The 15,684-nt window shown below is 37.5% G+C and overlaps 1 protein-coding gene across 1 annotated transcript in view; it reads right to left on the reverse strand.

The window, feature by feature from the left end:
- The window catches only part of LOC150096928 (glutathione synthetase-like), a 183,713-nt gene that overhangs the window by 105,822 nt on the left and 62,207 nt on the right, over positions 1-15,684 (reverse strand). Inside the window, exon 7 of the mRNA XM_090408052.1 lies at positions 13,468-13,629. Coding sequence (XP_090264178.1) covers positions 13,468-13,629 — 162 coding nt within the window. The remainder of the gene's footprint in view (positions 1-13,467; positions 13,630-15,684) is intronic.

A 15,684-nucleotide genomic window follows, 5' to 3' on the forward strand; every position in this document is an offset into this window, starting at 1 on the left:
TTTCGAAAAGTAAAATCAGGGGCACGAGTTATATGCGAGGGAGAGTTATATTCAAGTAAGTACGGTATTTCAATTATGGATAAGTACATTGGTACCTTCTTTAAACGGAAAAATAGCTCGGATGACAGTGATAATACAAAACGAGTTTGTAATGACAGTTTGTGTGTAGTTTCTGAAGAGAAAGAGGTCTGTAGCGAATCCACAGAAACATAGAATTCCCATCAGTTGCAATGCGATAATATTAATACGTGGAACGAAAGGAAAGATTTGCTGACTTGCTGGACACTCGACCAGTGGATCTCATTCAAAGGTAAATACAATTGGTTATTTTGTAGGAATATTTTTCTGTTTTCTGACTTTTCTCCCTTTATGGTAATTATGCCTACTTTATTTTGTTATTATTCAACAATTGTTTACAGTTTTGAATTTGTATATAAATCAATATCAACAGTAGCCTGATTACAAACGCATGATGAAAGAGACGGGGAGGTTTGGAGTTTCCCCGGATAGTATTCATCATCATCAAATTCCTGGCATGTACCCTCAAGGGGTGTACAGGATATGACAGTATTACATGAAAAAATTACATCATTACTAACTTCCTATCTACAATTTTCCTCCAAATCAGTCTGTTACTTGTCAAGACTCCAACATTATCAGATCTTATATTTCTATCGTCTAAGGCACTTTGTACCGTATCAATCCACCTATATCTTGGTCTTCCTCTGGGTCGTTTTGCTGCCAACCTGGCAGAGAACACTTGTTTTGCTAATCTTTCCTCTCCCATTCTATTTAAGTGACCATACCATCTGAGATTAGCTCTGCTAACGCATTCCTGGATGCTGACAATGTCAAGTTCTTTCCTAATATCCTCATTTTTAATATGATATTGCCATTGATGCCATCTGTTCACGCCTCTAATCTTTCTCAGGACTCTCATATCTGCGGTCTCTAGTCTTTGGTCAAGTGTTTTACTTCTGACCCAGCTCTCAGATCCATAAGTTAAAATTGGTTTGAACACAGTCTTGTATACAGCTAATTTAGTGTTCCGACTAATTTCTTTCTTATTCCATATGAATTTATTCAATTGACTTCCCACGATACCAGCTTTGCTGATTCTGTTGTCTATTTCTATATTTAGTTTACCATCTTCAGTAAAAATTGTGCCTAAGTAGCTGAAATGTTTTACTTGTTCCACAGGTTCTCCATTCACAACACAGTTGACATTTTCAATGATTCTGCCTATTTTCATTGTCTTTGTCTTTTTATTGCTGACCTTCATACCATATCTATTACAACAGCTATTCAATTTAGTCAGAGAATCTTGCAGACTTGCAGACAGGATAGTATTCAAAAGGTAAATATAATTGGTTATTTTGTATAGGGCCCCGAAACTTATTAGTTTAGAATTTAACCACTGGGAAAGCGTTTGCGTCCACCTCAAAACTCTGAAACAAAATTTGGAAACATATTTCCGAATAACTTTTATAAGAAATTTCTGTGGATTCACGATTTATTTCAGGCTTGCAGTCACAAGAACGACCTTTCGTTATTGAAAAAAGCTAATTGAGCTTTCAAGCGACAGTGGGCTTAAAATGCAATTCTGTGATCGTGGTTTGGCTTGATTCTGGATCTCGCCTTCACTGAGAAGTGAATTTCCCAAATTATCTGAAGAAGCATTGAAAATTGTCATGCAGTTTCCTACAACCTATCTTTGTGAGAAAGGATTTTCATCGCTCCTTCAAATAAAAACAAAATACAGAATTCGTCTTAGTGTGTGCATGTGTGTGTGCTGATCTTCAAATAAAGATGACCAATATTGAGCCAGATATCCAGCAACTCTACAATGCCGAGAAGCTCATCCATCTCGTTAAAAGTAAATAGTAAATAATTATATCATATTATTTATTTGTTTAATAAAAATTAAAACTTTGTTCGATGATGAACAATCCTCAAGGGCTCATTTTAGTGAGTACGGGCATGGCAAACCCGAGGTACCTGATGCTGGACCATGCCTTACTTCATGTAATATATATCTGTTATGTTATTCTGTAGACTGGTCCCTCCTCTTCTTTCTTTGCTTCTTTCTCCTCTCCTTGCTCCTTCCCCCTGATGCTATTAGAGTATTCGAGGGCTAGGGGTGAGTCTTTCCTATCTTGCTAAGTCATTTCGTCTTATGCAGCCACCAAAGGAGGCAAGCTAGCCTCAATAGGTGCTGGTCCCAAGCCCGGATAAATGCGAGGGTTGACGTCAGGAAGGGCATCCGGTCGTAAAACTTCAGTGCCAACTCAAACTATGATTATGAGTCGAAGAGAAAATGATATAAGGGCTAGGGCATACCCCTTAAGCGACGCGCAGCCACATCGCCCTACAGCTGTGAGAAGTGGACGAGGGCTACCGCATCAAGGGCGGGTGCGGTTAAAGAAGCGAGCCCAGCAGGTGGAGAGGATGTTGCGAGTGGGAACACTGAATGTTGGAAGCATGACTGGAAGGGGAAGAGAGGTGGCAGACATGATGAGGAAGAGGAAGTTGGACATTTTATGTGTGCAGGAGACAAGGTGGAAAGGGGGAAAGGCAAAGGAACTGGGAGATGGATATAAATTGTTCTACTCTGGAGCGAATAACGAGGGAAGAAATGGTGTAGGAATTGTGGTGTGTGGCAGAATGAAGGGTGAAGTACTGGACGTGGGTAGAAGGAACGACAGGATCATGCGAATGAAATTGGGTCTTGGAGAAGAGCGGGTGGTCGTATTATGTGTATATGCCCCGCAAGTTGGTTGTACAGCAGAGGAAAAAGATGAGTTCTGGAACGTGTTAGATGAAGAAATGAGGGAATTGGAAGAAAATGAGATAGTGATTGTCGGAGGAGACTTGAACGGGCACATAGGAAGACAGAATAGAGACTATGAAAGGGTGCATGGTGGCCACGGAGTGGGAATGATGAACCCGGAAGGAGAGAAGGTTGTGGACTTTGCAGTAGCGTTTGATCTGGCAATTGTGAACTCGTTTTTCTTCAAGAGGAAAGAACATTTGATAACATTTAGAAGTGGTAACAACAGCTCACAAATTGACTACATTTTGACTAGAAGAAAACATCTTAAGGTTGTGACAAATTGTAAGGTAATTCCAACAGATCAAGTAGCACAACAACACCGACTGCTGTGCGCAGACTTTAAATTAAGATCGAAGATAAGAACTTCTGGTTGCCATGGGATGAAGACAATTAAGTGGTTTCGCTTAAAAGAAGAGAGTGTGAGGAATCGTTTTAGGGAGAGAGTGTTAGAGAGGATTTCGGATGGACTGGAAAGTGTACAAGATTGGTGGAAACATAATTCAAAAGTAATCCTGAGCTGTGCAATCGAGGTGCTTGGTGAGACATCTGGAATGATTAGAGAGCAGAAAGAGGGTTGGTGGTGGAATAATGATGTACAAGTGGCAGTGACAGCTAAGAGGAAGGCAAAGCAGAAGTGGGATGAGTCAAGAGTGGAAGAGGACAGAGAGGTGTACAGAGAGCGAAAGCAAGAAGCCAAGAGAGTTGTGGCACAGGCGAAGACCATGGCATATCAAGATCTGTATGATCAATTAGAAACAAAAGAAGGACAGAGAAAAATTTACCAACTAGCGAAATGTAGAAATAAAGCAGCTAAGGACATCTTACATGTGAGGCAGATCAAAGATGCTGAAGGAAGAGTATTATGGAGGGATGTGGACATAAGAAACAGATGGAAAATATACTTTGAGGGACTTCTGAATGAGGAAAATGCAAGGACTCACAGAGGAGATGGGCAGCCTTCTGAGGGGATGGTGCAGAACATCAGTAGAATGGACGTGACGGAGGCCATGAAGAGGATGAGGAATGGAAAAACGGTGGGCCCCGACAGAATTCCAGTGGAGGCATGGAAGGCACTGGGGGAAGAGGGAATTGACCTGCTGTGGGACCTGTTCATGAAAGTTTGCCAACAGGAAAATATACCCGAGGAATGGAGGGAGAGTACTCTTGTTCCCATCTACAAGGGTAAAGGGGATGCACAAGACTGTAAAAATTACAGAGGAATAAAGTTGATGTCCCACACAATGAAGATCCTAGAAAGGGTTCTTGATGGTAGATTGAGGGAGGAGGTGGAGATTGCAAAGGAATAATTTGGCTTCATGCCTGGTAGATCAACAACAGATGCTATCTTTGGGTTACGACAGATGATGGAAAAATATCGAGAGAAACAAAGGGAGCTACATCTGGTATTTATTGATCTGGAGAAAGCATACGATAGAGTGCCAAGGCAAGAAGTCTGGAGGTGTCTGAGGGAGAAGAAGGTGCCGGAGAAATATGTCAGGTTGGTGCAGGAAATGTACAGAAATGTGAAGACAAGTGTTCGGACCTGTTTGGGACAGACAGAAAGTTTTCAAGTAACAGTTGGCTTGCATCAAGGGTCAGCATTAAGTCCGTTTCTGTTTAATATTGTGATGGAGGTGGTAACAGAGGAGGTGAGAGAAGATGCACCTTGGACAATGTTGTATGCAGATGACATCTTGCTGTGTGTAGATTCAAGAGAAGAAGCGGAAACTAAACTGGAAAGATGGAGAAAAGTACTGGAAGGTATGAGACTGAGCAGAAGTAAGACAGAGTATATGTGTTGCGCAGTGGGCGGTGGCCAGGAGACAGACCTGGAGCTGGAAGGAAATGTCATCAGGAAGGTGAGAGACTTTAGATACTTAGGTTCGACAGTGGAAGAAGATGGAGGAGGTGAGAAGGAAGTGGGATGCAGGATACAAGCAGGTTGGAGGAACTGGAGGGAGATGGCTGGAGTGTTATGTGATAAGAGGGTGCCGATCAATCTGAAAGGCAAAATTTATAGGACAGTAGTGAGGCCAGCTATGACATATGCTATAGAAACTGTGGCCCTGAGGAAAAATAACATTAGCAGGATGGAAGTAGCAGAGATGAGAATGCTTAGGTGGATGTGCGGTGTGACCAGAAAGGATCATCTGAGAAATGACTATGTCAGGGGAACAGTGAAAGTTACGAACTTAGGAGCGAAAATACAGGAGGCAAGGTTGAGATGGTTTGGTCATGTGATGAGGAGGAAGGACGAATATGTGGGAAGAAGGGTCATGCAGATGGATGTGCAAGGAAGGCGGAAGCGTGGGCGGCCAAAGAAGAGATGGAGGGAGCTGGTAGAAGAGGACTTGAAGATGAAGAACTTGGATGTGGTGACAGCCCAAGACAGGAAGGTGTGGAGGAGACTCATAAGAAACAGTGACCCCACTTAAGTGGGAGAAGCTGCAGAAGAAGAAGTGGTCCGTAGAATTGTTTTAGGCATTTTACTTGTCCTTGGGCTTAGAAAGGGTGAGAAACACTGTCCTATAGCTGTCCGAGCCAGACCAGAGAGGATCATGGGTATTATGTATTGGAGAATCGTTGCAGATGCTCAGTCATAGGTCGTGTGCAATACGCTCATATTCTGTGCTATTTTGCATTGAGTTTGTTGAAAAGCATGTCTTGAACTTGAAACTTCTTTCTATCTCTGAAGAGTAACCTTACCATATGTAAATTCTTCAATAACATTGAAGTTAAGTTAAAGTTAAAAGTTTAAGTTAAAGTTAAATTTGTAAAAGATTTTATTTTGTTTTTTGGATTTTGTGCTTCAAGCTGAAAAACGTACACAGAGTATTTTATTGAACTATTTCAAAAAAGGATGATTCAAATGTTAGTAGCAATATTGGTGCTATTAATATTGTCAATACTGATTTGGATTCAGTTTCCCCAGTCGTAGGTCTGACAAAACCATCGAATTATCCAGAAGAAAGTACTTCCTTAGTTATTAATAATTTTCATGACATCACATTTTTGAAAGAACAAACATTTAATTCTGACGATAATTTAGAAATTGTGAAAAAGTTGTGGAAACCAGAACCAAATTTTAATTTTCCTGCAACCTGTGCTGCAATTCACAACCAAAGTTTTCAATACGCATGGCTTGAAAAATTTACATGGCTTGTGTACTCTCAAGTTGAAAATAGTGCGTACTGTAAATATTGTGTGTTTTCTGCACCTGCTAATGTTGGAAAATCTAAATCTGAAGTACCCAGGCAGTTAGTTACGCAAGGTTATAATAATTGGAAGAAAGCCATTGAAAAATTTAATAATCATCAAAAAACAAAATATCATATAACGGCTGTTATGACTTATGAAAGGCTAAACAATATTCCAGATGGAAAATGTATTCCAATCAATCGACAAATTGATGTAGATAGTGCATCACAAGCTGCAGTTAATCGGAAACAATTAGAGTTGATTATAAAAACAGTAATTTTATGTGGTCGGCAAAATATACCCTTGGGAGGACATCGTGATTATGGAGAATTTTCATTTGAACAGGAGTCAACTGCCAATGAAGGCAATTTTCGAGCTTTGTTAAAAACGAGAATCGATGTGGGTGACAAAAACTTGGCTGAACATCTTAAACATTCTGCCAAAAACGCTACCTACATTAGCTGGAACATACAAAATCAAATTATAAATGCATGTAATAAAATCATTTTGAATCGTTTGGTCGAAAAAATTAATTCGGCGAAATGTTTTTCAATTCTTGCCGATGAAACTTGTAACATCTCTACCACTGAACATCTTTCCTTGTGTGCCAGGTATATAGATGAAGAAAACGACAACAAAGTTTGTGAACAATTTTTACAATTTGATCCTGTAATAAGCACTACAGGAAAAAACTTATCCGACAAAATATTAGAAAGCTTAAATAATTATGGCATTGATTTGTCATATTTACGTGGGCAAGGTTACAATGGTACCGCATCAATGAGCGGAAAGTTTAATGGTGTCCAATCTCACATATCAGCTATATATCCACAAGCTTTATATGTTCATTGTGCATCACATAGCTTGAATTTGGCAATTGGAAATGCTGTATTATCTGTGACTGAAATAAGAAATTGCATTGGCATAATTGAAAAGGCACACAATTTTTTCAATACTCCTAAGAGACAGGATGTCCTTGTTGACAACATTGATAAATATACACCGGATACTAAGAGACAGAAACTACGCCATGTTTGCCCGATTAGGTGGGTGGAACGCCATGAAGCCATCATGACCATGGTGGAATTATATGATGCAGTGATTCATAGTCTTGAAACAATCATTTCTTGGGAAGACAGAGACTCGTCCTCTAATGCAAAACTTTTGAATAAATCATTGTGTGAATTTGGTTTTATAATATCTTTATTTAGCTTGCAAAAAATATTTGTACACCTTACCATTGTCTAAAATAATGCAAAAATCTGACAGTGACCTCTTAATTGCCCTAAATTTTGTTGATGATGTTGTGGCTCAATTAAATACCATTTGTGAAACAGCAGTCTTCATTTAAAGAATTTACGATGAAGCATGTATAAAAGCCAATAATTTTAGTATTGACATTAAAAAGCCAAGGACTACATCAAAACAAACATTAAGGTCCAATGTTCCAGCCGATTCTGTAGAAGAGTATTTCAGGAGAACTGTTTTCATTCAATTTATTGATCAAATATTGACTCAACTTCAGGATCGTTTCACTCGGCACCACAACATTTTGAAAAAAAATTTTTCTCTTCTACCAAATGGAAAAGATGCTCCAACAGCAAGTGCAATGGAAGATTTTCGTCAGTTGTGTGAATTTTATGCTGGTGATTTGCCTTATACAAATCCAGCAATTTTGAACGCCGAATTCAAGTTGTGGTATAAGAAATTTGAAAAACTGTTTGCAATAGCTCCATGCAAAAATGCCATTGATGCAGTTTTAAAGTGTGACAAAATGATATATCCTAATATCTATAACTTATTAAAAATATTTGCAATGCTTCCGGTAACAACATGCGTCAGTGAAAGGTCATTTTCTAACTCACGCCTTTTAAAAACCTATTTAAAATCTACCATGACACAATCATGATTGAATGGACTGGCTTTGCTGTATACACACAGAGAGATTAATGTAAACATGAAATAATTCAAGAGCTTTGTAAAAAGAAAAGAAAACTGGATTTTATTCTTTAAATAAATTTTTATAATCACCTAATGAATTTTATTTAATGAATGAAATTTAACGAATTTTAGATTTTAGTTGAACGGATAAAAATATTTTTATTGCAAATTCATTGCATTATAAAATATTTTTATTGGTTCAACTCCCCCCCCCCCCCAAGATCAAATCCTGGGTGCACCACTGGTGTATACTATACATTATTTATCATATAAGATGGCAGCATAAAGGCAGACAGGAACTTTCAATGACACTGCACACCTGGCATCATTCTCCAGAAATATCAAAGCACTTCAAGTTACAATGCAGCACAATCCAACATAAAAAGCAGCTCATGAATGTGGAACATTGTGGCATTAAGTTCAATGAATGTTGAAATTTAATTTAAAAATGTTTTCCTACAAACTCTCAGTGCTACAGATGCTTTCCAACAAGATAAGTAAAGCAAACCTTACTTCATCACATGGGCAGAGCAGAGAAATGCAGTCTTGCAAAACACCTGGTGTTCAGAGCATTTCAAAAGGAAAGTGAACAAGCAGAACACACAAAAGCAGTAGCTTTGAAGGGAAAGTGACATGTGGGTGCTCATAATTTAACTACAGCCATATTCTTCAAGACAAAAAATGTGAAAATAGGCAGGACCATAGAAAACTTCACCTGCATTCTGAGTGGAGATCCCATAGACCAAGTAAAATATTTCAGCTATTTAGGCACAGTTTTTAGTGAAGATGGCAGGTAAAAGCAAAGCTGGTATGGTGGATAGCCAGCTGAATAAATTTATATAGAATAACAGAGAAATTAGCCAAAACAGCAAACTAGCAGTATACAAGACAGTGTTCAAACCAGTTATAAGTTATGGATCTGAGACCTGGGTTAGAAACAAAGAACTTGATCAAAGAATAGGGACTGCAGATATGAGGGTTCTGAAAAAAATGAATGAAAAACTGAGTGAACCAATGGCATCAATGGCAGAATCATATTAAAAATGAAGATATTAGAGAGGAACTTGACATTATTAGCATTCAAGAATGTGTCAAGAAAGCTAGTTTAAGGTGGTATGGCCACTAATTTAGAATGGGTGAAGATAGGTTAGCAAAACAGGGGTTGATGCCAAGATAGCAGGAAAAAGATCCAGAGGAAGACCAAGATGTAAGTGGATTGATTCGGTCAGAAGTGTGTTAAAAGCTGGAAATGTTAGCTATGACAATATTGGAGTGCTCATAAGTAACAGATTGATATGGAAAGAAATTGTTGACAGGAGATTAATCATCATCATCAAATTCCTGACATGTACCCTGAAGGGGGTGTACAGGATATTGTGATAGTACTACATGAAAAAATTACATCATTACTAACTTCCTATTTACAATTTTTCCTCCAAATCAATCAGTTACCTGTCAGGACTCCAACATTATAAGATCTTATATTTCTATCTTCTAAGGCACTTTTTACTGTATCGATCCACTTATATCTTGGTCTTCCTAAGGGTCTTTTTCCTGCCAACCTGGCAGAGAACATTTGTTTTGCTAATCTTTCCGCACCAGTTCTGTATAAGTGACCTTACCACCTGAGATTAGCTCTTCTAACACATTCTTGGACGATAACAATGTCAAGTTCATTCCTAATATCCTCATTTTAAATATGATATTGCCATTGATCACCTCACACTACTAATCTTTCTCAGGACTCTCATATCTGTGGTCTCTAGTCTTTGTTCAAGTGTTTTATTTCTAACCCAGCTCTCATCCATAAGTTAAAATTGGCTTGAACACTGTCTAGTAGCTCATTTAGTGTTTTGACTAAGTTCTTTCTTATCCCATATAAATTTATTCAGTTGACTTCTTATCACACCTGTTTTGTTAATTATGCTGTCTATTTCCATATTTAATTTACCATCTTCACTAAAAATTGTGTTTAAGTAGCTGAAATGTTTTACTTGTTCTATAGGTTCTCTATTCACAATGCAATTGATATTTTCAATGTTTCTGTTTTTTACATTGTCATTGTCTTGTAATTGCTGATTTTCATACCAAGTTTATTACAACAGTTATTCAATTTAGCCAGGAAATCTTGCAGACTTGTACAGGAATTATTTAAAAGTATAACATCATCTGCATACAGTAAAAAACTGAGATTAATCAGTTTTGATATCATGTTTTTAATACCACTTTCCTTCATAATGTGATCCATATAGATAATGAACAACAGAGGGGATAATGTACATCCTTGTCTGACACAGATTTAACATCAAACCATCTTCCTGTACTTCCTTCAATTCTAACTGCTGACTTACAACTCAAATAAAGACTAACTATTGCTTGATATAATGCCCCATTGACATCATATAACCGTAGTTTTGAATAACTTTTACTTGGCAGCTTGTCATATGCCTTTTGCAGGTCTATAAAATTTAAATACAGATCTCTGTTATATTCTCATGTTTTCTCAACTATTTGTCATAAAGTAAAAATCTGATCCTGACAGCCACCAAGCTTTTCTTCCACAACCCTTCTCAACCATTTCTCAAGTATGCTTGCATAAATCTTACCAGGAACACTCAGTAGAGAAATACCTCTGTAATTCTCACATTCAGTTTTATTTCTGGATTCCTTTTTTTTATATATGGGTACTAAGAGAGCTCTACTCCAATCATCCGGAATTTTTCCCTCTGTCCAAACCTTCTGAACTATGCAGTGCAGCCACTATAAGACATTTATACCTCCATAATTCAGCATTTCTGGTCAAATATCATCTACTTCTGCTGCTTTTCTACATTTCAGGCTTTTGGTGTCATTTTCTACTTCAAGTATGGATATGTTTTCATGATTGAATGCCTGCTCAGTGTTTTTTTACCACTGTGCTGTCATTGATTGTTTCACTTAGCAATTTTTCCAAGTAATTACTTCATACATCAAGGATATCTTTTTCTCCAGTTTCATGTCACCTTTATCATCTCTAATTCCTTTTACAGCAATCATTTGAAACTACATTTCTGAGCTTTTTCAACATCCTCCAGAATATATTCCTACCTTCCTGATATTTATTTTCCATGTTCTTGTCAAAGTCTTCCGATGACTTTTGTTTAGCTACTATTACACAGTGTTTAGCTTTCTTACATTGGTCTCTGTATTTCCTAAGACCACAAGTTGACTTATTCATCAGGAACTTTTGATCCTGATGAATAAGATCAGGATCAAAATTTTGATCCTGATAGAAAAATCAGGAAATTTTGATCCTGATAGAAAAATCAATACTCCACCATGGAGTATTGATTTTTCTATCCTTGCAGACAACCTAACCACATATCTCTCTGGCTGATTCAATCAATGTTTTCTTCAGGATTTTCCACTGAGTCCGCAAGATTTGGTTCCTGTTCTCAAACTGTCATTTTTTTCTTGAATAATGTTTGTGTATTTTAGTGTACAGTTCACATCTGAGAACTGCTCAACTTTTATTCCCTTTAAAACTTTCTTACATGTTCTTCTTCTCAATATGAAATTCAATTTTACTCTGCTCAAGACTACATGGTGATCACTTCAAATTTCAAATCCTCTGTACACCCCAGTGTCCTGCATTAGTGAGAAAACATCACTATCAACAATAACATAGTCAATGAGACTTTTCTTATTCCTTGCCTCTTTTCTCCAAGTGAATTTATGCACATTTTGTTAGTAATAACCAGTCCATGACCTGAGCAGAAATCTAACAGGTATTTGCCATTATTATTAGCTTTGCTCTTTTCTCCAAATTTTCCCAAAATATTTCTGTGTATATATGATGATCATTTCCTGCTGTGCTATTTAGATGTTCAACAAGGACCAACTTTTCCTTTTCACTGTGTCCATTGCTTTCTCTAAAGCCTCAAAAAATTCCTCCACTTCTACCTTAAAAGAACCTTCTCTGGGACCATAGGCACAAATGGCGCTCATTGTCCAGTTTCCCCATTCCGATATTTATTTTCTTTTTTTTTATTCATTTGAGCATTTTTTTTATTAATTCATTTATTCAAATATCAGTATCTCTGCTAAATCACTCTACTTGATATTGCCTGCCATTCGAGAACATTAGCCTCATATTCAGTGTTGAATACTATAGCTATTCCTTCTTTAACCTGATTGTTATCGCTTGAAGATAACATTTTGTATTCATTGCTTAAAACGAACTCGCCAGTTTTTGTCTTGTTCGTTTCAGCATTTTTTTTATTAATTCATTTATTCAAATATCAGTATCTCTGCTAAATCACTCTACTTGATATTGCCTGCCATTCGAGAACATTAGCCTCATATTCAGTGTTGAATACTATAGCTATTCCTTCTTTAACCTGATTGTTATCGCTTGAAGATAACATTTTGTATTCATTGCTTAAAACGAACTCGCCAGTTTTTGTCTTGTTCGTTTCAGTCACCCCTATTATATCGATCTGGTACTTATTGAATTCTTCAGCCAACTCCATTTCTTTGTCATTCAGGCTTCTTTTGGTGATAGTACCAATCTTGAACTCTTGTGATGCTGAGTTGGGATGTGTTTCAGGATTTATTCTAGTAGCATACTTTTCGCTGTTTGCCCTGGTTCTGTGGCAAAAACAACGGGGGCTTTGTTTTACCGAGTGATGCTCCAGCTGGCATGAAATTCTGTCAAGTTGTACATTCATATTATTTGTGGTTTAAGCCAGTAAGAATACAGCTAAATTCTAAATTGCCAAGATTAATAATAATGTAAGCTTAATCATGTAGTGCTGTCATAGAAACCTGAACATCTCTTTGGAGTACAGATCAGGAAATTGATGATAATGATCATATTCTTCAATGAAAACCATCGTAAACTCTGATCCGTGCATGCAGGAAGTTATTCTGCAAAATGACATTACTGAAAATGAAATCAACTGTTTTAACCATCCATGGTACTAGTGTACTAGAAAGTGAACAACTCCTGTGTGTGTGTGTGTGTGTGTGTTTTACAGCAGGAAAAAATACTATTCTATTTTTGTACACTACCTTCAGCTCTCATTTAATCTCACACTGTTATCCTAACCACCTGGAAACATTTTTGGTCTCATAGTTTTACCTTGACCAATGCAACTCTTCATGGAAGTTTTTGAAAGAGTAAATGTTCACAAACAAAGAAACCTACTAGATCAGGTAACTGAAAGCCACAAGTATTCAGTTGTGTCATGTGAGAAGATTACTGCAAAGACTAGCATATATCTTTAATTCTTAAAAATATAGGATCTGGTGAATATGCATTACCAATGAATTATTTTCAAAGAACATGAGCATCAGGTTTATTAAATCTGTAACATCTACTCAATATATGTTTTGTGAAATGTTTAAATGTCAACATTTTATGTCCCACCTGACGTGAAAGCATAATTTTGTTCACAAGCTATTTTGTTTTATTAATTTTTATATATTAAAAAAGATAAAAAAAGATCACTTACATAAAAAGGCAATTGTTATGAAGTTTTCCTCTCTGATGAACATCAGAAAATTTGAGCCTAATGACTCTAATGCCTTTGTGCAATTCACTTACAACAAATTCCAGTGCTCGTTGATCACAAATGTTGTATGACACATCCTCAACCATAAACAGAATCACGGCACTTTACAAAGAAAGAAAGAAAGAAAGAAATTTATGATCAGAAAATTATCTTAAGAGATACAAAATGATTAAAGGCAATGCACATGTAATTTTAACTACATACTAACATATTCAAATTATGATTTATACCTAGTCTAGACATAAATACCGTTACAACTTGAACAGCACATAAACCTTTAATCTATCAGTAAATCATTCACAGCTTTCAGCACATACAAACCACATGCATGACATGTATACAACAGCACTCAATGTCTGAAATGTTCCCCTTTTGCCTTCACACATGCCTGAAGTCTGTGAGGCCACATAATGATAGCAGCAGGCATAACATCCAATGAAAATGCTAGCAGTTCTCACTCCAAATCCACCTTCAGGCTGACTATGCTGGGGTGTTGTTTCTTGCAAGCTACTCTCTCAACAGATTAGGATTGGGACTTCCAGATGGCCAATCAGATGATGATATGTGGTTAGGCCCATTTGCCTCTAACTACTGTTGTGTGGTCTTCACCTTGTGTGCAGGGGCTGAGTCCTGTTGGAAGGTCCACTGCCTACCAAGAAACAAGGTATTGCTCAGGAGCTGTACCACAAGTTCCAGCATGGTGTCTTGATACACTTTGATGGAAGTTTTGACCCCTTTCTTGCAGAAATGCAGATTGGACATCCCCGATATGCAAGGTCATACTTACACTTTTCCCGGGACACTAGAGTGCTCTGGGCCCTTCCTCGTTGTTTGGGGCTCTTAAATTGGCCCTAATTTTGGAGGGCCCAACCAGAGCCTCGTGTGCCCATGCATAAGTACAGCCCTGCTAATACATCACTCCCACCAAACTGTCACTGACATGAGGTGATGACCTTTCTAAATCCTGAGTGCTATGACACATGCTGTGCGACCATTCAGGGCATATACCTGATCATTTTGGTGATTAACCAGATTCTTCAATGGTGAAAATTTTCTCATGTGTGAAGAGGATATCTCTGTGGCGCTGTTGTTTGCATACTGCTGGAGAAGTGCCTTTGATTTTATCACCCTCTGCCACATAAATTCTGGTGTTAGGAAGTGTCCAGCAGAATGATGATAGGCTCTCACCTCCAGGTCATCAGTTAGTACATGTGACATCATTCTCTGAAAAATGTTCATCTCTTGTGACATCACTTTGTGTTCTCACACGATTACAGTGGAGGCATACCTTCACAGCCGTCACAAGCTGTTGCATCCTAATGCAGCATTCGACCTGTTCTTTGGAAGTTAGATACATCTTCTATGTCATTATGATGGTTAATAGTCCATACACAAACATCCTACTGAACCTGAGTGTTTTTAGCATGTTGAAAATAACATGCGGCTGCATTCCAACCTTGTGAAGTGTTATTACAGCTACACAGTTTTCATACCAGGCTTGCACAATTCGGTGGGCAGTGTGGGGTATACAAAAGTTGTAACAATATTTATGGCAAGACTGTACATACTAACTTATAATGAACCAGGCAAATGATCATGGTATATAGTGTGATTGATAGTTCACTCATGGCTAAATTATCCATAAATGCAAATAAACAATGCAAATTTCTTTAAACCTTTCCATGGTTTGTATTTAAAGGTGGATAGTGTTGGCTGGGAGATCTATGGAATGAGAGTGGTGGAATCTATATTGGAGGTCATTAAATTTGGGAGAATTGAGATTAACGGAAACAATAGTTGGATGGCTTTTATCTTCCCTTTTTTTCTTTTTTGAATTAACATATTTATGCTTTTGAGCACAACTGGTGAGAGGGTAGTATTCAAATTATTCATCATTCTTCTAATGTCTTTCTTGCAAAAGACAAGAGGCAACATGCAGTGAGCTGTTTTGGTATAATAAGAGGTAAGCCTTGATCATTAATGCATGGCATGGAGAAGAATAATGCCAGGATGTCAGCCATATTATGGGTAATACTTACCTGATCACAGAAACCAATACAAAGTTATAGTCTAAGTGAAAGCTATTACAATAATAATTAGAAATAATTAATAACAATTAACTGTTATTATAAGACAGAAACCTAATTAATGCTATGA

Source organism: Typopeltis vanoorti, chromosome 18, assembly GCF_054136105.1.
Source record: "Typopeltis vanoorti isolate ZY-2024b chromosome 18, IOZ_Tvanoo_1.0, whole genome shotgun sequence".
NCBI classification, from domain to species: Eukaryota; Metazoa; Arthropoda; class Arachnida; order Uropygi; family Thelyphonidae; genus Typopeltis; species Typopeltis vanoorti.